Below are 24,308 nucleotides of genomic sequence, written 5' to 3'. Positions count from 1 at the left end.
TAATCAGATTACATTACTCACTTTATCTAATTTAATGGATTCCGTTACAAACTACATTTTGGGTATGTAATCTGTAATCTGTAGGGGAATACATTTTAAAAGTCACCTTCCCAACACTGGCCACCATACACACACACACACACACACACACACACACACACAGACACACACATACACAGACACACACACACACACACACACACACACACACACACACACACACACACACACACACATACACAGACACACACACACAGACACACACGACACACACGCACACACACACTCACACACACACGCACGCCTCAGGACTAAACTATGCACTGATAATTGGAAATCTAATCTAATTTAATGAACATGTAAAATGGATCAAATACCACAGACGCCCTTAAGTGCTGTTCTACCCTCACATGTAGAGTCCACGTGAAATTTATAATAATATTGGCGGTCTGGGCTCCTCTCTGACATGCACAGAATTCTCGGTATTCTGGAGTAACTCGGTAATGTCTTATTAAAGTTTAAGTCCTCAGGTTGAATTGAAGAATGCCATAAAATAGAGTGACCAGATTTTCTAAATCAAAAACTGGAACGTCCCCAGTTTAGGGTGGTTCCTAATAATAATACAATTGTGAATCGAGTGCGTTATTAGGGAAAATTGTTCTGCACTCGGGCCATTCGTGACTAACATGTGAGTCAGTTTAGGCACATTTTCTTTGTGTTCTGATCATTTTTAAGCAGCTTTTCTGTATTTTACCAAAACAAATGACAATTTATGTCTCTCTTTACTGTTGACAAGGATCAGATTGGTAAAAAACACCTGGGACATTTCTTGTCCTGGGACAAATCACTGGTTTTGTTTAACTCTGCGAGGACAGGTGTGACGGGGTTCTAGTCTGGGGTAATGATGATGGCCTAGTCAGAAGGATGTTTTGATGATTTAATTAATAATAACGTTCCCAAAAAAGAAAAGTCTGAAGAGTGCTTCAGTGTACAAGTCCAGGTCCAAACTGACTGAGGGAGGGAGAGTGGCCCTCCCCCCAGGCTCCTCCCCCAAGTCAATTAACCCAAAAATATGTGTTTTCACCACTGAAACCCAAATGAATCATAGTAACAAACATATAGAAAAATGCAGAAAAATACTTCACACAACATGGTCATGAACCAGGAGAAATAATATTGATAGTTTATTGAGGGAAGTGATATTTTGCAGTGACATCATGATGACATCAGATGCCAATGTCCCGCGCACGAGGACGGAAACAGAAAGGCACTGAAGTCGGCTGCAGTGGTAAACGGATGGTTAATGTAGCGGGGAACAGAGTGGACGGATGGGAACAGGAAACGCAGTGGAAAAAGGAGCGAAATGATTGACAACAGGTAAGTGGCTTGTGCGGGCTTTGACGGGGCTACTCCATCACAACAGGGGACACAGGGCTCAAAACTGGGACTGTCTCAGGTAAATAGGGACATCTGGTCACCTGTGACCAGCCAGACCCTTCTACATTCTGTTTCTTTGTGGAGTTTGCATGTGCTCCCTGTGTCTGTGTTCTGATTGGTGTGATGATGAGCAGATCGGCCAATCAGAAGACACAAGGTCCATTCAAATTAAAACAAACATGAGAAAAAAATGAAGGCTGAGGAAAACAACACGATGGACTGAAAAACATCACAGATTTCTATAGAATCAATGAGTGAAAAACAAGACCCTTACTGAGAAAATGATAGACGACCAATGAGCTCCTCTGTTTTCCATGGAGCACTAAAATCAACTCATTTGATCAGCTGACTCTTTGTGTGTTGTTGTCAGCTAAGTACCAAAGTCTTAGCCAAGCTGGCACCACCTAGTGCCTCCACTCAATTTAATTTCTCTCCAGTGACTAGGTCAGAAATCAGAATACACTAGATGGGTCGCAAAAACCCCAGAAGTGTGAGTTCGGGCACCAGCCAGTCAGCGAAGAGCCAGACATTCCGTGTTGGCAACGAAGTGAAACAAACTGAAACCGGCTGAAGAATCAGGCTACCAAAGTTTGGCAGAACAAAACCCATTACACTCAGGTCTTCACAGGTTTGAGAGATATGACCACTAACACCACTAACACCATGAACACCAAACAAGAACGTGAGGCGATTGGGACCAACTCAACCCTCCACCAACCCCTCAATTTTTTCTGTGGCCAATTTATCAGGGACGAATCCAGAGCCGTTTTTTGGTCCCAGTCCGAGTCCCAGTCTCTCCTCTCTCTTAAGTATGTAATGGTTTTCATGAATACAGCATTTTCAAAACAATGAAAGGTAACATGGTGATCTAAGTATGCTACGTGTTGCAGTTAATGCCCCATAAAAGTAAAATACCTCCTCTTTAAAATATTATCTGAACATTGTGATGGAGATAATGCAGTTTTTGTCAGTATGGCCCACCTCTCCAGTACACTACAGTGTGTGTGGACCCTCTGTCGGTGAACAGCAGAGACACGTCACACACAGATTTTTTCATCTCTTATCAAACGCTCGTGTGGATAAGACTCCTGGAGCTCAGAGGCCTTCAAAATGTCATCGGGCCTGGGAGCCTCTCAGACGCTGTGGGGACATCAGGACTGAGCTGGCCCCGATAAGCACCACACAAATGCCACTATTCCAGGAAACTGTGTGAAGCCAACGAGCCTCTAGTCTGCGCTTCATCAGAAATGGTGAGATACTGGACTTGACTGTTATTTTCTCATTAAAATAAAAATGAGTCATATATGGATTTCCTTTGTTTATCACAAGTTTCTATTCAATTTAATTTTGTCTGATTAAAACAAGTAAAACATTTTAAACCAGGGGTGTCAAACTCAAATTCACAGAGGCCAAAATTAAAAACTGGGACTAAGTTGTGGGCCAAACTAAATATTTGTTGGAAATTTTTTCTTCTTTTGAGATCTGTAATGTTCAACCTTTTCTTATTCAAATAAATGTTTAATAATAGTTTTGCTTTAACATCGAATCCAGAACAAGCAGAATATAAAATATTAACAACATATTAAATAAATCATGTCTCTATAGTCTATCTGTAGCCAGCGGGTCATCTCTAATACATATTTAATATGATCTCATGGGCCAAATATAATTAGATCATGGGCCAAATTTGGCCCCCGGGCCTGAGTTTGACATATCTGGTTTAGACAGTACACACTTATTTCATCATGGCCATTATACATAGTCCAGTTTCTTCCTTTAAAGTGTTCCATCTGCTCCAAACCACGTGTTTTTTTTTTTTTTTTAATAACAAAGGACTGGCCTCTCTGTTAAAAGGATCCAAACTGTTCACTGACCATTAGAAACGACAGAATCACTATTAAAACTGCACAGCACTATGAAGATATCTCTTGTTGTCTTGTTATTTATACATATGCTAAACAGTATAAATAACTGAGGTTATTTACACCTTGGAAAGTCAGTGAAGACTTCATAAAGAACCTCTAAAGAACAAATATTCTGCAACATCTGTATTGTAGTTGGTTTTAAACGTGTTCTTTAGTAGCTTTCCTTTGCTTTGGCATCATGTTTTACAACTTGACATGACAATGTATAGAACCAAACATTTTCCATCTTGCACGCTCCCCATGCTGAAATTTGTAGGGCTTCATCTATTGGCAGCAGTGAGAATTACGAACCTACGCAAATCACAAACATGCCCTTACATGCTGACGTTAGGAGGTAAAAATGACGGCAAAAATGCAATCATGCAATCTATGATTTATGAAAACTGCACAAGGTGTCTACCAGTGATGCAACAATCCTGGGAAAATTCTCTGAGACAAAGGATTGCTGAAACCAGGGTGAATGAAGCTGACTACAACTCCAAGTACGGCTGCTAGATTAACTGCAGTCTAATCGAAATCACACTTTTAATGGACACACTTATTAAACCGCAAAGGATGCAGTCTTTGAAGCACCATAATTTACTCCACAAACACAAAATCTGCTAAGCCTGTACGATCTGTACAAGCAAGTTCAAACATACACCGCAAATCTCCTCACAATCGCAATGCTTGTCAGAAAAAAAAAAGAAGCAAATGTTTCGGAGGAGAGAGCAATATTCTGACTTGGTTAAAAGCTCAAAAAAGTAAACTTTGCATAGTATTTGTCCTTGAACAGGGAGGATGGGCTGGTGCACGTGGGCAGTACTTCACAGTACACGTGAGACTCTGGCCTTTGACTGACAGGTGTGGAGAGGACAAAGGAACAGCAAAACGTCTGCATAATGACACTGAGCTCTGAATGAGGAGCTTCAGGAGGTCACACTCCACTGTCCAGTCCACAAAGAGCCTGTGAACGTCTGGAGACCCTGCACTTCTATAGCCTTATTTGAGTACTATGGACATCTGCATCTATTGTAGTAAGTAGTTGTAGTGGGTGGACAAATGCACCAAGTTGGGTATTGTCAAAGGACAGACCCAAAAATCTGCCAGAAACGCAAATGTTCAAATCATTTCATATTGTCACATAAAGTTTTTGTCACTTAAGACCAGGGATGGGCAATTATTTTTGCTATGGGGCAACATGAGAAACAGAAAATATTGTGTTCTGCATCATATGAACTGTATTTCTTTATAAAAAGCAGTAAATAGCTGGTAAGACTGGTAAGATTTTATGTTATGAGTAAAGCATTTTCCTAATTTTTTTCCTGTTTTTTGGAGACCTAGTTTTTGGTATAATACTCAGTATACATAGCTGTAAATCTAAATTTAGTTTTTCCTTACAAATACTTTCAATTTTCTTTTTTACATTGTTCCAGTAGTCTCTGATTAAACATTTTTAGCCTTATAGCCCCAAGCTGAACATAAAAATGTGAGGAAAAAAATCTCACAATATCATTTTTCTCATACGTGCACAGTCTTATAGCAATTTCTACAAACAAACCAAGAAGACGTTTCAAAACATGCAATGACAACTTCCGGCGGGCTCTGTTTGTGGTAGTAAGTCTGACAAAATCTAGGATAAATTAGAAAATGTCCCAGTTTTTTTCATCTCCACGTCATTACAGGGTTCTGTTATGTTTGGCTCATCAACTATTCTAACCAGACCGAGCCCAGAGTCGGGAACTACACCAGAAGTTGTCATTGCATGTTTCCTGGTTTGTGACGTAAGTGTGAATAGAGCCTCTCACCACCCCTGGTAAACTGAACAAATCCTACATGTGTGTGTTGTACTGACCAGTGGGGGCGCTCTTGCACTCCTGCAGCTCACACTTCCTGGTGCTGTCGGGCTGGGGCTCCTGGTTGCAGTGAGACGGTTCCAGCTCCTGCGCCGGCTCTTCTCTCGTGTCCACACATTTGATGAGGCGAAGCTGCAGGCCTCCCCCACACGAGGCAGAGCACTGTCAGAGGCAAGGACACACGCATCACACAGCAGCACTGGCAACAGGCTTTTTCGGAGTGTTTTTATTTGGCCATTTGCAGCACTACAATGACTACAACGTTAGTGTTTATAATTTTAATAGTACTGTATTTTTCTTACTATAAGTGTCACTTTTTTCATGGTTGGTTGGTTCTGTGACTTATTCTCCAGTGCGACTTATATATTAAACTGTTGAGAGTGAAGCGTGGACAGGCTCTAGTCTTGTGTGTGAGTATCTGCTGCTCCTGTTCATACTTCACTCTACTGCACATGTCTCCTGCAGAAAGAGCCTCTGTCCTGTCTGTATCATGTCAGTCGATTGCATCATTACTTCTGCACCACTGAAAATGTAACATTTAAACAAACTTATAAAGACGACTGAGAAGACTGAACACAAATGCCCCCAAAAAGAAAATCAGATTTTGCAGATTACAAACTGCAAGTCGTGAAATCTGAAGCTGAAAACGATAATCGAACAACAAAAAAGAAAGTTTGGCGTGAGAGAGAAACTTGTGACACCGGGAGGATGCACCATGAAACTCTCCTGAAGTCACTGGATGGATGGACAAAGCCTGGACTTCAGTGACACTGTAAACCATCCTGTCAGGATTCAGAAAGACCCGAATAATTCTAACTGGAACTGATGCTGAGTCTGACGACAGTTTCACAGAAGAGGAAGCGGCGCTCTGTTTACCTCCGGAGGTCGAGGCCGAGTTGTTCAGAAGTGACATCGAGGATGAAGAATTGAATGGATTTAGTGATTTGGAGTGAGATGGAGAGTTTGTTAAACTTGTTCTGTTCTGTTGTTTATGTTATAGTTTATCTGAAGAACTGTTCATATGTGACGTTAACAGTCTGTTGTTCTCTCTTCTATTGTTTTTACTACAACTTGACTTTCAACAGGAAATGTCCGTTCCTGGTCTTTGATTTTATAAAATATATTTCTCCAAAAAAGTGCAACTTATAGTCCAGAGCAACTTTTTTCTTTTTCTTCATTACGCATTTTTTGGGAGATGCGACTTAGACTCCAGAGTGTCTTATAGTATGAAAAATATGGTAATAGTAGTTTAGTAGTAGTCATTTTGCAGCACTACACAACAAAACAAAACATAGACTACAACCCCATGGATCATGACTGAAAGAGTTTAGGCTGAAGTAAAAAGTTCTTCTAATGCCAAACCCTCTCCCACATTTTTATAACTGATAAATAAATAGATAAATAAATACAGAATAGAGCTTTTTGTGCAGCACTTTTGTTCCTTCTCAGTGAGATTCTGTCACAACCACAACAGCATCACTTCACATCCACTTCATCTGTTTGGTTTAGTGCTTTACAACAGTTTATTTACTGCTATGCCAATAACCAACACAAGTACTGCTCTAAGCTCTTTCAACAGCTTCACACCACCAATGCTGCAATAACATTTTTTGAAAGCTGTTTGCTATGTCCTGTCAGGAACGTGTGACTATTCTAATTCAATACATAGAACTTTTGTTTAAAGAGGTCATATTAAGGATTTCTACCATGTTATGACATTGTTCCCTCATCAAAAACACGCCTGAAGAGGTTTCAGATGTCATCCATGCATGTTTCAGTAATCCAGCAATCTCTCTTGGGCCCTATTCAAATCCTCCTTATGATTAGCTGTAACATTCTGTACAAGGCTCCGCCCACAAGTCTACGTCACCCAGGCTCCCACACCACACTTTCCATAATTATACAAAAACATGATACAAAATTGTACACTACAACTTTATATGCTTTATACTTCTGATGCGATGTGCTGTAGTTTCATTAGCGGGATGTACATTGATTGTGTTGTGAGCGTTCTGAAGGGGGAGTGACTTAGCGCAGGAAGTAAAGGGATGGGGAACTCAGAAAATTTAATACGAAACTGAAACTTAATAAAACATGTTTATGCACTGTTTATACAATGGTGCTCTAAATTTACAAGGTGTCCCAAAAAGATTTACAGGCCAATAACCTCAAACCTCAGATTTTCCTAGAATATATAGAAACAGATCAAGACTTTATGTTTAATGTTTTATTTTTGTTATGTTTTCAGGTTGTGCCGTTCACTCCCACAGAAAAACCTCTGATGTTCAACACCTAAACTGGTCAGTTTCATTGAGCTGGACTTTAATAGTTTTTTTAATAGTTCAAGATAATTTCTTTTAAAATCCATCCAACCATTTTCTTCCACTTATCCGGGGCCGGGTTGCAGGGGCAGCAGTCTAAGCAGGGACTCCCAGACTTCCTACACCCCGGACACTTCCTCCAGCTCCTCTGAGGTGTTCCCAGGCCAGTCCAGAGACATCGTTCCTACAGGGTGTCCTGGGTCTTTCCTGGGGCCTCCTTCCAGTGGGACATGCCCAGAGGTGCCAGGGAGGCATCAGAATAGATGCCCTTCCTTCTGCTGATCCTCTCGACATGGAGGAGCAGCGGCTCTACTCTGAGCTCCTCCCGTGTGACTGAGCTCCTCACTTTACGTCTAAGGGAGCGCCCAGCCACCCTGCGGAGGAAACTCATGTCGTATCCATTTTTTTGCATCCATGATCTTATCCTTTCAGTCAAGCTTTTAAAATTATGTCAATTTTTTTGGGACACCCTGTATTATGTGTTCGAAGTTAATACCCCAAAGAAATAAAACACTTCCTCTTTAAGTACTCGTGCTAGGATAATTAAACAATAGCAGAGGTCCAAATACATAGAGTGTGAGGATTTAAAAAGTGAAATAAAAGTGATTCAGTTTTACAGCAGGAACCAGGTAAAAGACAGAAAGGTACATTTATGGTGACGGTCAGATGTCACGCTCCAGCCCCATGTGCTTGTGGGTGTGTCCAGCAGGGGGCCTATCCACAGGGCCTATATACAGAACTATATGCAGCTCCAGATGAGTTGGAGGATTAGTATCACAGAGAGGTCGTATCAGAAAGAAGAGCTTTTTCTATCCCCTCTATCCACGCTGGACCCATGCGGAGCTCAACACGCCTTATTACGGGATGTTTGGGAAAAGAATAGGAGTTCTAATCTGGGACATGGATGTGAGGAGCTGTGTATGTTCAGATGCACCTTTGAATTGCAAACGTGCTCTGGAGATGTGAAATACAGCAGTGTGTTTGTGTGCGCTCAGTACAGGGAATCAGTGATGACCTCAATTTTATAGGACTGTAGTCATTTTGTCATTTTGTGAATTTATTTAGATAATAAAGGTTTATATGGGGCAACAGCAGAAAGGAGAAGAAAGTGATGAGTTAGATGAAGATTTGCTATTTTTTGGTACTTTAAGTCATGTTAGAATGTTGTTCCCTCCTCAGAAACAGACCTGGAGTTGTGTTTTTTTTCATTCATACACGTTAGAGTAATCCTGGTTTATTACTCTGTCTACATCTCCGCAGCTCAAAATGCTCTGTTCCACCTTCTGATGTCATGTAGTGATAGTTTTTGAATTGATAGCTCCTTTTTTAACCTTCTGTTCAGTAAATATCACCAATTCCAGGCATGAAATTATCCAAATGATTCTAGTGAAGGTGCACGGAGTTGTATGGAAACACAGTGGAGCACTTCCTGTATTAGTGATGACATCACAAGGTGGTTTCTATTTGAGAAGGTGCAGGATTTGTGTGTTAAACATGTGTGAATGTGTGAGTGTGTGAATTTAGAGGTCTATCACAACAAAAACAGCGTATATCCCACTAATGACACTACTGCACATCACATCAGGTTCGTGTAGTTGTTTTTTTTTTGTGGTGTGGGAGCATGAGTGATGTAGGCTTCTGGGTGGAGCTTTCCACCGAATTTTACAGCTAACTGTAAGGAGGATTTGAATAGGGCCCAAGAGAGATTGCTAGATTACTCAAACATGCATGGATGACATCTAAAACCTCTTCAGGCGTGTTCTGGATGAGGATTGTTGAGGAGTTAGGTGGGGTTTTCTCCAAACTGTTCCAGCTGCTCCTCAACAGCAGCTATGTCCCTGACCTGAGGAAAGAATCCACACTGATTCTAATCCCTGAAAACACACACGCTACTGATCCAAAAGACTACAGCCCAGTGACCCTGACATCTGTCTTCAGTCATTTATCCTGTGCAAATGTGTGGAGAGAGAAGTGTGAGTTGTCAACTGACATGGATGTTACAGAACAAACTGGATCTGCTCCAGGTTGTCTATATGATAAAGCCAGGGGTTGAGGATGTGAGCCTAACTCTTCTGAACTCTGTCACTAAGCAGATGGACTCTGGCTGACCATACACCAGGTTTTATTTTATTCATGGATTCTTGGTCTGCTTTCAACACTGTACACATGGACACACTGCTGCACTGCCTCTCTGCTCTCAAGATTCATAAATGGTATTAAATCCAGCACACTGGTTTTAAAAACAGGGCACCCACAGGGCTGTGTTCTGTCTCCCCTGCTCTTTTCTATATACACCAATAACATCGAGCACAGCAGGGCAGAGATGAAACTGCTGAAATATGCAGACATGGTCCTGATGGATCATGTGGTGAACACTGAAGCTCCAGTACCAGCAGGAGGTGGACGCTCTGCTCCAGGTGTTAGCTATTTGAACATTTCCAAGACAAAGGAACTGTACTGTGCCTAGAGGACAGTTCGCACCTGTTTTGGTTCAGCGTCTCACCACAGGGTCAGCAGGTGGAGCAGGTGCAGTTCTTTAGATACCCTGAAACTGACACTGCCTTGCGCTTTAAGCAGCATGTTGACATATCACTTATAGAGACCATCATCATCATCATCATCATCATCATCATCATCATCATGACCTTCAGTCTCACATTCTGGTGCCAGTTCTTGACAGTAAAACACAAATCCAAACTCTTCTGTGTCATAAATCAGGCAGAATCACGAACAGAATCTAAACCCTCTGTCAGAACTCTACAGTCACTCAGTGAGGAGAAAAAACACTCACATCACTGAGGGCACTTCATACCTCCTCCTCTCATCCTCTGCTCATCCTCCTCTCACGTGCTCCATACCTCCTCCTCTCCTCCTCTACTCACCCGCTCCATACCTCCTCCTCTCCTCCTCCTCACCTCTCACCTCCTCCATACCTCCTCCTCTCATCCTCCTCTCACCCACTCCTTCACACTGTTACCATCAGGCAAGCGCTGGCACTGTTTTTTTTTTTTTTTTTTTTATTGTGATGTGTTTTTTAAATGTATCTTTGTATGTCTTTATGATGAACGTTGTGCATTGTCAAAGAAGACAGACAATAAAGCATATCTATCTATCTATCTATCTATCTATCTATCTATCTATCTATCTATCTATCTATCTATCTATCTATCTATCTATCTATCTATCTATCTATCTAACAATGTAAACATGGTAGAGAGCTAAAAAATTATAACACCCCCCTTTAATCAATCAGCAGGACAAGTCTTGAGTGTTACTATTCCAGGCCTTCTCCATACAGGAGCCACACAGAAAACACACAGAGCCTCTAATGTCTGGAGTGTCCCCTGAGGCCTGTCTGAGCTTCTATCAGAGGTCTTCATCAAGTCACAGGAAATGAGTCACGTCCACAGAACAAGCAAGAGTGCACTTATGTCACCAAACTAACATGACAGTCCCACAGATCATTATGTTTTATTTTCATTATTAAAATAAAAAAATAAAACTAAAATAATTAAAAAACAACTCCTCCAAGCCCGTGCTGCTTTCAGTGGCCTTGGAAATAGAGGTCTGCGTGGGACAGAATTTTCAGTCCCGCTCCCGCAAAGAATTGCAATTTTCAGTTCTGCTTCCGCCCACATCTGCAATATTTTGTCCCGCTCCCGCCTGCAAGTCCCGCAGGATGGGAACATTTGCCCTCTTAAAGTCTATCAATCACGGAGAAGTGAAAGAAACTAGGCTGAGTATGGAAGGAGGCGCGGTGGGCGGTGCGGTGGGATGGTTAAGTCCTGACTAAATCCTGTTTTAGTCCTGTTTTAGTCCTGTTTTAGTCCTGGTTTTAGACCTGGATTAGTCCTGGTTTATTTCTGGTTTAGTGGCGCAGCTCGTGTATGGGAGGAGGGACTGCCCGTGCGGCGTACAAGACAGGGAGGACGGTCTACGTGGCGTACGAGACGGGGACGGGGGGGGACAGTGTATGGGACAGGGGAACTTTCCACATGCCGTATGGGACGTGGGGACTCTCCGCGCGGTGTACGGGACGGGGGGACTCTCCGCGCGGCGTACGGGACGCATGGCGTACGGGACGTGGTGTAAGGGACGTGGGGACTCTCTGTGCGGCGTACAGGACGTGGGGACTGTCTGTTCACCGTAAGGGACGTGGGGACTGTCTGTGCAACGTACGGGACGTGGGGACTGTCCGCGTAGCGTACGGGACAGGGGATGGTCTGCTGCTTAAAATGTTTTTATTAATGCCAAATAAAATATCCAGCACAAATGATAGGTGATGTGTTTACATTCATCATTTGTATATTTTACTCTCATATTTAGTTTGCGGGACTATAGTTTTTCATCCCTCCAGCCCACTCCTGTGTTGTGTAGTCCCGCTCCCACCTGTGCTCGCAGTGAGCTTTCAAAATATGTCCCGTGCCACCCTGTTTTGCGTCGAGGGGTTGCAGGGGCTCTGCTTGGAAATGTCCAGTAGTTGGTGACATCACACAGGATTGCTCTGATTACAGCCATGTGTTTGTGATACACCAGGATGCACCTCCCTCACTCTCCTCTTTACTCCTCCAGGTCCTGCCCACTTCAGCAGCTCTACTTCATACACTATATGTGGTTTTGGGGAGTTTAGGTGTTTACTCACTTTCATAAATAAATCATTAAAGCCTTTATCAGTGAAACTGGACTCTCTGTGGAGCCGTTCTTCATTGTACATGAGAATACATGTGTATGATGAGTGTGCAGCTAAACACATGATTTGAATTTTGAAATAAGAGACAAACAAGAAGAAGAGCAAATTATACAAAATCTGATGCTATTTTTGGTTTGGTTTAAAGTAAAAATCAAGTAGAACTTTATAACAGTAATTCTTCTGATATTAAAAGGCCTGCACCTTTATTTAATTTTTAGTTCACACTTTTTTATATTAAATGACCCCATATTATTTTATTATGAAAATCACAAGTGCCCTGCCTGCTCAGCCTCTGGAAGTGAAATTCTTTTTCATTCTAATAAAATGTTCGCAGTGTACTGTACCTGCCCCCAGGAGCCCGTGAGCCACTGTGCACACGGCTGATTGTTACACCTCTGGATGTGCTCTGGCTCATGGTCTGGGTCACACTGGTCCTCCTCTGGACACGTCACCATCCTCTGCTGCTGCCCACCACCGCACACCTCTGAGCACTGCAACACAACACATACAACACACATGTTACATACAGCAGACATGTTACATACAACACACACATGTTACATACAACACACATGTTCTAGACAACACACATGTTACATACAACAAACATGTTACTTACAACACACATGTTACACAGTTACATACAACACACATGTTACATACAACACATGTTACATACAACACACGTGTTACATACACACAATGTTACAACATGTACATACACACATGTTACATACAACACATGTTACATACAACACACATGTTACATACAACACACATGTTACATACAACACACATGTTACATACAACACACATGTTACATTTACAACACACATGTTACATACAACACAGCATGTTACATACAACACACATGTTACATACAACACACGTGTTACATACAACACACATGTTACATACTACACATGTGTTACATACAACACACATGTTACATACAACACACATGTTACATACAACACACGTGTTACATACAACACACATGTTACATACAACACACACGTTTACATACAACACACACATGTTACATACAACACACGTGTTACATTACAACACACATGTTACATACAACACACACGTTACATACAACACACGTGTTACTTACAACACACATGTTACATACAACACACACGTTACATACAACACACGTGTTACTTACAACACACATGTTACATACAACACACACATTACATACAACACACGTGTTACATACAACACACGTGTTACATACAACACACATGTTACATACAACACACACACGTTACATACAACACACATGTTACATACAACACACAAGATACAAACAACAATGAAAAATGTGAAAAAGAGAACTACATTCCGAGCATTCTAGATAACAACTAACACAACTTCCTGATTATCAGACAAGAAAATTGTAATTAGATCCAGACAGTACACAACACACTTCTTCTGACCTTAAGAGCTGTTCTGGGCAAGACACATTTGTTCAAATACATGGAAAAAAATCAGGTCCTTGCATAAAACTAAGCATGTAGATAAACACACTTTAATTACAATGTATTTTCAATAGACACAGGAAGAAGAAATGTGCTGCACTGAATCCTGGTCAGTCCTGCATCAACTCCTGACATGGAGCTGCAGGACATGGGCATGGAGGTGCAGGACATGGACATGGAGGTATAGGACATGGAGGTGAAGGACATGGACATGGACATGGAGGTGCAGCACATTGGCATGGACATGGAGTTGCAAGGATATGGACATGGAGGTGCAAAGACATGGACATGAAGATGCAGAACATGGACATGGAGGTGCAGGACATGAACATGAAGGTGCAGAACATGGACATGGAGGTGCAGGACATGAACATGAAGGTGCAGAACATGGGCATGGAGGTGAAGGACATGGACATGGAGGTGCAGGACATGAACATGAAAGTGCAGAACATGGACATGGAGGTGAAGGACATGGACATGGACATGAAGGTGCAGAACATGGACATGGAGGTGCAGAACATGGACATGGAGGTGCAGAACATGGACATGGAGGTGCAGGACATGGACATAGAGGTGCAAGGACATGGACATGGAGGTGCAAAGACATGGACATGGAGGTGCAAGGACACGGACATGGAGGTGCAAAGACATGGACATGGAGGTGCAAAGACATGGAGGTGCAGAACATGGACATGGAGGTGCAGGACATGGACCTGGAGGTGCAAAGACATGGAGGAGCATGACATGGACATGGAGGTGCAGGACATGGACATGGAGGTGCAGGACATGGACATGGAGGTGCAGAAAATGGACATGGACATGAAGGTGCAGAACATGGACATGGAGGTGCAGGACATGGACATAGAGGTACAAGGACATGGACATGGAGGTGCAAAGACATGGAGGAGCACGACATGGACATGGAGGTGCAGGACATGGAAATGGAGGTGCAGGACATGGACAAAGAGGTGCAAGGACATGGACATGAAGGTGCAGAACATGGACATGGAGGTGCAGGACATGGACATAAAGGTGCAAGGACATGGACATGGAGGTGCAAAGACATGGAGGAGCATGACATGGACATGGAGGTGCAGGACAAGGACATGGAAGTGCAGGACATGGACATGGAGGTGAAGGACATGGACATGGAGGTGCAGGACATGGACATGGAGGTGCAGAAAATGGACATGGACATGGAGGTGCAGGACATGGACATAGAGGTGCAAGGACATGGACATGAAGGTGCAGAACATGGACATGGAGGTGCAGGACATGGACATAGAGGTGCAAGGACATGGACATGGAGGTGCAAAGACATGGAGGAGCACGAAATGGACATGGAGGTGCAGGAGATGGACATACAGGTGCAAGGACATGGACATGGAGGTGAAGGACATGGACATAGAGGTGCAAGGACATGGACATGGAGGTGCAAAGACATGGACATGGAGGTGCAGGACATGGACATGGAGGTGCAGAACATGGAAATGGAGGTGCAGGACATGAACATGGAGGTGCAGGACAAGGACATGGAAGTGCAGGACATGGACATGGAGGCGAAGGACATGGACATGGAGGTGCAGAAAATGGACATGGACATGGAGGTGCAAAGACATGGAGGAACACGACATGGACATGGAGGTGCAGGACAAGGACATGGAGGTGCAGGACATGGACATGGAGGTGCAGGACATGGACATGGAGGTGCAGGACATGGACATGGAGTGGTTTAGTCAAAAAATCTGTCCAGTCCTGAGAACTGACTGTTCCCATAGTGTTTCCTGATGCCACATATCAGAGTCTGACTGAAGAGACTCAGACACGCACACGCACACACACACAGACACACACAGACACCCCCCCCCCGCATCTGCTATGAAAGGAGCGACAGCAACAGAAGGTCACACAGATGTATCGATCAGACCTCACATGACTCTGGGCTGTTCCTTGTATCCTTGGATAAAACTCTGTCAGGACACATCCTGTATGACACATGAACACATCACTACTGACCTCTGTGTGTTGTTAATGGAAATCTTTCAAAACACTGATTACTTTTCATAACACACTTCTCTGTGTCCTCACAAACAAGGTAACAAACAAGGTCAAATCAAGTTTCCAAGCTGAAATCCAGTCTGTTTAAACTAAAGTGTCTAATCTGAATGTTCTCTCCCTAAACCCCAGCTCCTGCACCAGTCATGAGTCGCTGCTAGTGATTCGGAGGTTCTGAGTTTTCACAGGAGGCCTGACCATTGTCACGACTGGTTCTGGTAAAACTGTGAAAAGTGAGCACATTTGAGCAGCAGGTGGAGGAGTCTTTCTCTTTGTTCTCCTTGCTGTTGTTAAAGATTTATGTGTTAAAAATAAAGCTATTCTCCACGCACACTCTGGCCTCACTTTTATTTAGTCAGATCATAAAAAAACATAAGAACCGATTGTTCTTTTCAGACCATTTTCAATGACCTGGCCTTCTCAAAGTCAGTGGAGTTCGCACAAAGGTCGTCTTAAACCTCAGGCCTGACTTGAGGCTTAAACTGGAGACAAAGATATAATAGTTTTAGCTCAGGATTTCAGGATAAGCCTGGACTTGTGATGTGCCTTTGATGGAATATCCCCTCTCACTCATGACAGACATCTGATTATAAAGCATTTTATAGTCTAATAATGAGAAGTACACTTGCATGCTAGTTGTTGTTAACTTTACAGTAATGACAAAACTCTGCTCATAAACTGCTCATAAATTTTAAATTTAATAATTTTGAATGCATAACCCCGAGCTCTGACTGTGCCCAGTTCAGCTGCAGCTCAGTGTGGGGTTGGTCTGATTATTGTGGCATTCACAAACGACCAGAGCTCTGCTGTGCTGTTGTGTCCGAGTCTTTGAAGGCAGCACAGAGACATGTGTTCACACCATTTGTGAAGGCACATTCTGTGGTGACTCCATTGTCCAACAATACAACCCAACTGAATGAATCCAGAACTCTGCAGCAGCTCCACCAGCACCACCAGACTGCACATGTGCCCTGAGCTCCTCCACACACTGAACTACACAAACTCCTCACAGCCACTGGAGCTGCACCGTGTGCAGTCTGAGTCCAGGCTTAGGCAAGTAAGGAATAACTTTGGACCATGTATGAAAAGTTATTCCAAGAAACCCAAAGTAGAAAGTGAAACACTAGTTTAGTAAATGTTGTCCCATCAGATCAGACCTGCTGACCTGCTGACCTTCTCATCCTCCTCTGGCCTTGTGATCTTTTAAACATGCCCTGACACAGACCCCTCCCTCCTCCCTCTGCATGGGCAGAATGTCCACTGGCCTAAAGCGTTTTCATCTTTTAATGCAACCAGAAAGTATCACAGGTTTTTGTCCATTTTGTAAAGAAACAATATATTAAATACATGATTAAGCTGTAGTTTAGATCTTTACAAACATGTCCTGAAATCCGTGGGTTTATTGTAGCCTGTATCTGAGTGTCACACCTCTGCATGTGGATAGAAACTGTGCAGCTCCAATTAGGGCTGTGTGTAAAAATATATGCATAAAGATTTTGTTTTCTCATTTTAATTGATCACGATTGATCACAATTTTCAATTAATTATATTTTGTTCTAATTGAGATAAAAAGACTTTCTAGAGGTTACACGTCACTTGTATGAGTCCATGGGTTTGTGCCATACTGTGGAGATTTTTTTTTTTTTTACAGTAGAGATTTTTTTTAAATGTTGCGTACTAGGTTTTTAAAATATTATTGTAAATAATATGAACAAACCTGATATTAAGTCAGTACAATTTTAAAAAACAGTCACATTTATTCAGTGAAAGTGTGAACTCTGCTCTAACGCTCATGCTTTACTCACAGACCACTGGCTGTGGACGTCTCCATTAAAAACACCCTGACTGATGATTTGACTTGGTTGGCCTTTGAGTCAGTTGCCTCCTGGAGACAACATTGTAATAGAAATGGTAACTACTTTAAAAAGAGAGTGGAGAGGTGGAAACCACCAAGTGACATTGAAACCTCATGCAGACAGGATATTGATTATGGGTTGTTAGGGTTAATTGCTTCTGTTCACACTGAGAGAGAGACATGATGACCTCATACGCCCTCAGAGCTGCTGCTGCTGCTGCTGCTTTGGAGTGTCTTTGCTCCTCACCTGTCCCCAGGACGACGTGTACCAGTCCAGGCAGGGCTGCAGGTTACAGGGGGCCAGAGATGGGGGCCGCACGGACGTGGCTCTGCAGTGGAAGGGTCGCAGGGGCCGAGCGTCTCTCATGTCAAAACACTGCACATCTCTCATCCTCACTCCTCCTCCACAGGCCCGCGAGCACTGAACACACACACACGCACACGCGCACACACACACACACACACACAGAGGACACGCTCAGAGGGATATGCTAATACTATATCCAATTAAGGACAGCAATTCCTGTTTGATACAAACATAACAATAATAGTTTAAAAAAACAAAACAAAACTGTGACTGTTTGCTGGAGGTGTTCCAGTCAGTGAGAACAGGTAGAGGGCGCTTTTGGAAAAAGGATCAAATCTTTAGACACATCGAAATTCAGGCGCTCCAGGCACAAGAAAACTCCTCCTCGTGTGACTTTTACTTCACTGGAGTGCCTGGATTTCCTCATGTCTTAAATAACAATGTTGGGTGTTTAGTTTCTATATGTCCTTTGAGACTTGAACAACACTTTAGTCTTTCAGATAAATAGCTTTGAAGAGTACTGGAGTTTCTGTTTAATCATTTGAAGGACATTGTAATAACAATGAAAAGAACAGGTGGAAATTAACACTGGTGCTACAACCTGGTACAACTCATCTGTCCTGTGCGCTGTCACTGTCTCTAAATAAATAAATAAATAAATAAATACATTTTTATTTTAAATAATTTCAATAAAAAAGCTAAGAAAAGTAGTAGATCCCATTTTTAAGAGCTAGCCTGTTTATTTGTGATATTAAATTGAAGTAGTTTACCTTGGTCCAGGGTCCGAGGTTCCAGGTGGAGCAGGGCCTCAGGTAGCACCTCTGGGCAGGGGCGGGCCTCTTGGCGGGGTCACAGTCGACCTCCGAGCCTGTGCTGCAGCTCAGGGACCTCCACACTGCCCCCAGGCCACAACTGGTCGAGCACTGGACACACACACACACACGCACACATGCACAGACACACACACGCACACACACACACAAGCACACACACATAAACACACAGAGATATTCTTAAAGTTATGCATATGTTAAATACTATATTATTTTGAAGTACTTGAGTTTCTTTACTGCATTGCTCCAGTGGTACAGCTCAGATTGTGTTCAGTTCCTGTGAGGCAGGGCATACCACACTTTTTGTATATTATTTGAGGCCTCCCGTGTTAAGAAAAATGTATTATTATTATTTATTTATTAGTCAGGTCGCCTACTAGATAACCAGAACTGAAAGTAGTTTTATTTTTTGCTTACATACAAATACATTACATATGATTATGATGGTAACACTTTATAATAACTACACCTTATTTAGCCTTAATAAAACATGAACAAAGACTTAATTAATAATGATTCATGCTTAGTAACTACTTAATTATTACTACCTGAATTAGCACTGAACTTGCACTTAATTCACCTGTGCTGTAAATAGTTACTCATAAGTATTTCTTACTTAATTACTCATGAACTAACCATTTGTGTGTGCATTTGTAAATGTATATTTAAGTACACATTTGAGCATTTATTAATAATTAGTAAACCATGAAAGAATGATTTACTAATAATGCATTATTGTTTCTCTGGAATTTGACCAACCTTAACAAATGTTTAATAAAGCATAATTAGTCTTCACTTTAGAAAAGCTCTCAGAAAGACTTAACTAACAGATAACAGCTGCATGAATGATCATTGCATTGCATTATTAGTAAATCATTCTCTCATAGCTTACTAATCATTAATAAATGCTCAAATGTGTATTTAAATATACATTTGTAAACATGAAAATGGTTAGTTCATGAGTAATTAAGAAGTATTGAGTAACTATTTACAGCACAGACGAATTAAGTGCAAGTTAAGTGCTAATTCAGGTAGTAATTAAGTAGTTACTAAGCATGAATCATTATTAATTAAGTCTTTGTTCATGCTTTATTAATGCTAAATAAGGTGTAGTTATTATAAAGTGTTACCTTATGATTATTGTTTAAAAGTAAAACACTCTAATTTAATGTCATATTGAGAGAAAAAATCTAATTGCTCCGAGGCCTTGGCCATTAGTGGCACTGACGGCAATTGGTTGGGGGCCCCTCTAGGTTTGGAGGCCCTAGGCAGCTGTCTACTTTTGCCTCTGAGTCCAGGTTTACTTCTAGATTTAGTTTTGTCTTCAAAATAAATTGCATTTCAAGATATTTCATGGTCCCATTCTAACCTTCCATGGAAAGTTTTAGGCCATGTCTAGAAAAGTGTTCCAAGTGTTATCCATATGGAGCCTTTTCCTTATAACAACACAACTCCGTACTCTCTCTGCTGGCCACACTGGTGTCTGCTTCGCTTTTATATCAGGATAGAATTAGTTTAGCTTGTTTCCCTTTCAGAGACAAAATCTTGAATACTGAGTAATATAGGCAGTTTAAAACTTCACTTTGGGTTATAAAATGATGTCAACCTGCAGTGTGATAGCTACATAAACACTCACCGCACTCCAGTTTCCGGTGACCCAGTGGGCATTAGCTCGCGGCGCCTTGGACGGGAAGAGCGATAAAAGCCAAGTAGCAGGTGTTGCATATTCTCTCTGTTCAGGCTCTGTTACAACCGGAGCTGCCGTCGCCGTGGGATACTGCTGCGAAATGCCAGGATACGCCTTCCCGGTTGTTGCTGTTGAGATGTAAGGAATTTCAGCGTATTCATAATCGACAGAATCCTCAGAATAGCTTCCAGTTGTAGTAGAACGTGGCTGAAGCGTCGTAGGTTGCTTTCCGAGAGGTAGTTCCTTTCCAGTTGCTGTTTCAGAAGAAGGGGTTGCACCAAGATTTTCTGAATTTTCTTCATTCAGTTTCGTTACCGATAGAGATTCAATTGGCGATAATGTGTTTTCTACAGTTTCTACAGTTTGGGACTCAGAAACTTCGAGTACTTGTAGAGAACTTGTAGCTTCTTGCGCAACGTTGGCAGTTATTGTGACTCCAGGTGAAGAAGTCACATATTGCCCTGGCGTTGTACTTATGTCTTCGTAGCTTCCTTCCTCATCCAGACCATTCATTTCTGAGTCTTGTAACCTCTTCTTTGTTGACTTTGCATCGCTTATGTCTTCACCTTTTCTTGCCAGTGGGTCATTTGTTGTGGACAATGGAGGCGAGCGGGTGGTGGAAACTGGCAGGAGATAATCTTCAGCCAGAAAGTCGTCCATATTGTTCACCGTTTTCTCAATAGAATTTTTTGTTGAGGCGATGATGTTGACTTTGGCACTGTCAGAGTCTGTGCTCTGCTCTGTATCTTTATGAATGGAGTTTGTAGGTGTTGAAGGAGCAAACGTAGGAGGACTTGTCATCTCCACGCTTTCTGGTTTCGGAGCTAAGTCTTCATTCCCTGAGTATTTTCCGTCACTTTCAACATCATTGTCATTGGCTAAGTCTTCGTGAAAGTTGATGAAGTTGTAATCGTAGTAAAAATCGTCCACTTTTACGCGTTTTTCCTGAGAGACATGAGTGCTTTCTATGTTATTGTGGTAGTGGAAGTCACCCTCGATGATGTCATTCACGTCCGGGTGGGGTTTGGGCTGCGCTTTGGTGGTGGCGGACTTTGGGGGCGGTTTGATATCTGGGATGGAGTTGATTTCGTTGAGGATGTCTTTGCTGGACCAGCCGCTCCCGGACCAGTCGAAGTTGTCCTGCGGAGGGGGGCAGTCGCGGGGGTGGCAGGTGCCCAGCGAGGGGGGTCTCTTCTGGAGGTCGCAGTCGGCGCCTGTGTCTCTGGAGCAGGTTACGTTTCTCCAGCGTGTGCCACTGCCGCAGCTCACAGAACACTGCAGGAAACACACACAGCAGCAGCCAGGGTTAGTCAAGACCTGCAAGACCCACACCTGCACGTTCATGTTCATTTAAGAGGAGCTGTTCAGCATTGGGGAGTAACAGATTACATGTACCGGAGTTACATAATCAGAGTACAAATTATGAGTAACTGTATTCAGTTACAGTTACTGTTTCAGTGAGTGGTAATTGGATTACAGTTACTTTATTATTACACAGCGGGATTTTCCTGTTTTCACATTTTGGGCTATATCCCTTTTTTTTTTCTTTAATTCAGGTCTAAACCAGAACTAAAACCAGGACTAAACCAGGTTTAAACTAGATCTAAACTAGATCTAAACCAGGTCTAAAACAGGTCTAAAACCAGGTCTAAACCAGAACTAAACCAGGACTAAACCAGGACTAAAACCAGGTTTAACAGGATTTAACGTGTCTCCTCCTCTTCTATCAATAATATTTTTAATACGGTTCAGTAAAGTCTGTTTTTTTTTTTATTTTCTTTTATCAGACAAAACATCTTATGTGAAGATTTCCTCGTCTTTGCTTCTCAACAGAAAATCAAGTAATCCAAAGTATTCAGATTATGTTATTCACCTTAAGTAACTTCATGGATTCCGTTACAAACTACATTTTGGTGTATGTAATCTGTAATCTGTAGGAGAATACATTTTAAAAGTCACCTTCCCAACACTGGAGCTGTTATACAAAATCAACTTTTTGGAGAGCTTTCTACCATGTTACAAAAACATTCTTGAAGAGGTTTTATATGTCATCCATGCATATTTGGCTAGAGAGGGCTTTAGATGAACCCTTCTTTCAATTATCATATTTTCCAGGCTATAGGGGGCGCTCTTAAGCCTCTAAGCCCATCAAAAAACAACTGCGCGCCCCACAATCCAGAGCACCTATACACGAATCCACTCAGGTGTCCCAGCACGACTTCAGTAAACTACAAAGCTGCACCACCCACAGAACACACAAACACACACACCCACAGACACACTCATCACTCCACGCCGACGAGGAACGGAACGGAGGAACGGAACGGAGGAACGAACCGAAAAAGCGAGTGCAATGTGCCACTTCTAGACACAACTGAACAACTGAGTCACTGTGAACACGCCGACAATCCAGTTGGTCCCAGACAGCACCCTCCCTACACGCCACAACTGAACAAAGCCCAGAGTCACCGTGAACGAACAAACAAACAAAACCACTCACCCATCACACTGTTGGGTTTCCTTTAAAGTCCGGGGCAGTTTATTTGTGAAAAAAGTTTGAAAATAGACCATTTAATGACAGTGCGTCTTATAATCCAGAGCAACTAATAGTGCGGAAAATACGGTAACAGTACTTCACGTCTTGTCTTAAAACCCACTTTTATTCTCTGGCTTTAAACACCATGTGAGTTGTGTGCTCCTCTGTGTTTTTTATTTATTTTATTTGATCTATTTTACTTATTTACTGCTATTTTATGATTTTATTGGTTTTACTGTGTTAGGACTGGTTATGACAAAATTTTTTGCAATTTACCTTTTTGTTGTTTTCATTTTATGATCTCTGTGCAGCACTTTGGAAACTGCTTTGTTTGTAAAATGTCCTATAGAAATAAAGTGGATTTGGATTTAAGTACGATCATATCCAATGCCAGTGTTGGGGTAAACTTTATAAAAGTAACAAATTACTGTAATGCATTGCTCTTTGCTGTAATGCAGTAATATAAGGCATTACTGCGTGAAAAAAAAAAAAAATTTTTTTACTCTGTACAAATGTGAGTAACACGCGTTACAATGCTTTTTTAACCTGGATTGAAGTGGTGGGTTTTTCTTCATACAAATTCGCGACATCAGCAGCGATGAAAAGCGGAGACGCGGCCGTGTAGACTGTCAGGTGACCACAGGTCAAAGAACTCCACGCTCCACGGGGCTAACCACAGCTGACGCCTGATTGCGCCTTACAGACACTTTGTTCTGCGGGCTTGGGGTTCTCTCAGGGGCGGTCCTAGATTCCAGGTTCTAGTCCAAGATTAGTCCTGGTTTGGTCCTGGTTCAGTCTGGTTCTGGTTTAGTCCTGGTGTAGACCTCGTTTAGACGTGGTTTAGTCCTGGTTCAATCCTGGTTTAGTCCTGGTTCAGCTCTGGTTCAGTTTTGGTTTAGTCCTGGTTTAGACCTGGTTCAGTCCTGGTTTAGTCCTGGTTTAGACCTGGTTTAGACCTGGTTTAGTCCTGGTTCAGTCCTGGTTTAGTCCTGGTTCAGCTCTGGTTTAGTTCTGGTTTAGTCCTGGTTTAGTCCTGGTTCAGTCCTGGTTTAGTCCTGGTTCAGCTCTGGTTTAGTCCTGGTTTAGACCTGGTTTAGTCCTGGTTCAGTCCTCGGTTTAGTTCTGGTTTAGTCCTGATTTAGACCTGGTTTAGTCCTGGTTCAGCAGTTCTTTTGGTGAGAGTAACTTAAAAGTGTTGCAATAGTAATGTAATGTCTTACATTTTAAATACAGTAATATTGTAATGTAACAAATTACTAGTCATAAATAACACATTACAGTTTAAAGTCACTTGCCCAACAGTGTCCACTGCTCAGCCCACATGCCTACGTCACTCA

At 42.2% G+C, this 24,308-nt stretch overlaps 1 protein-coding gene across 1 annotated transcript in view; it reads right to left on the bottom strand.

The window, feature by feature from the left end:
- The window catches only part of LOC110172376 (A disintegrin and metalloproteinase with thrombospondin motifs 7), a 197,634-nt gene that overhangs the window by 25,986 nt on the left and 147,340 nt on the right, over window positions 1-24,308 (bottom strand). Inside the window, exons 19-23 of the mRNA XM_055154811.1 lie at window positions 20,385-21,710; window positions 18,686-18,838; window positions 17,856-18,029; window positions 12,553-12,699; window positions 5,197-5,359 (exon numbers count right to left, since the gene is read on the bottom strand). Coding sequence (XP_055010786.1) covers window positions 5,197-5,359; window positions 12,553-12,699; window positions 17,856-18,029; window positions 18,686-18,838; window positions 20,385-21,710 — 1,963 coding nt within the window. The remainder of the gene's footprint in view (window positions 1-5,196; window positions 5,360-12,552; window positions 12,700-17,855; window positions 18,030-18,685; window positions 18,839-20,384; window positions 21,711-24,308) is intronic.

Source organism: Boleophthalmus pectinirostris, unplaced genomic scaffold (genome assembly GCF_026225935.1).
Source record: "Boleophthalmus pectinirostris isolate CB_2022bp ecotype Guang Dong unplaced genomic scaffold, ASM2622593v1 HiC_scaffold_19, whole genome shotgun sequence".
Classification (NCBI taxonomy): domain Eukaryota; kingdom Metazoa; phylum Chordata; class Actinopteri; order Gobiiformes; family Gobiidae; genus Boleophthalmus; species Boleophthalmus pectinirostris.
The sequence above is the reverse complement of the archived record's forward strand: the minus strand, read 5'-3'. Positions and strand labels throughout refer to the sequence as shown.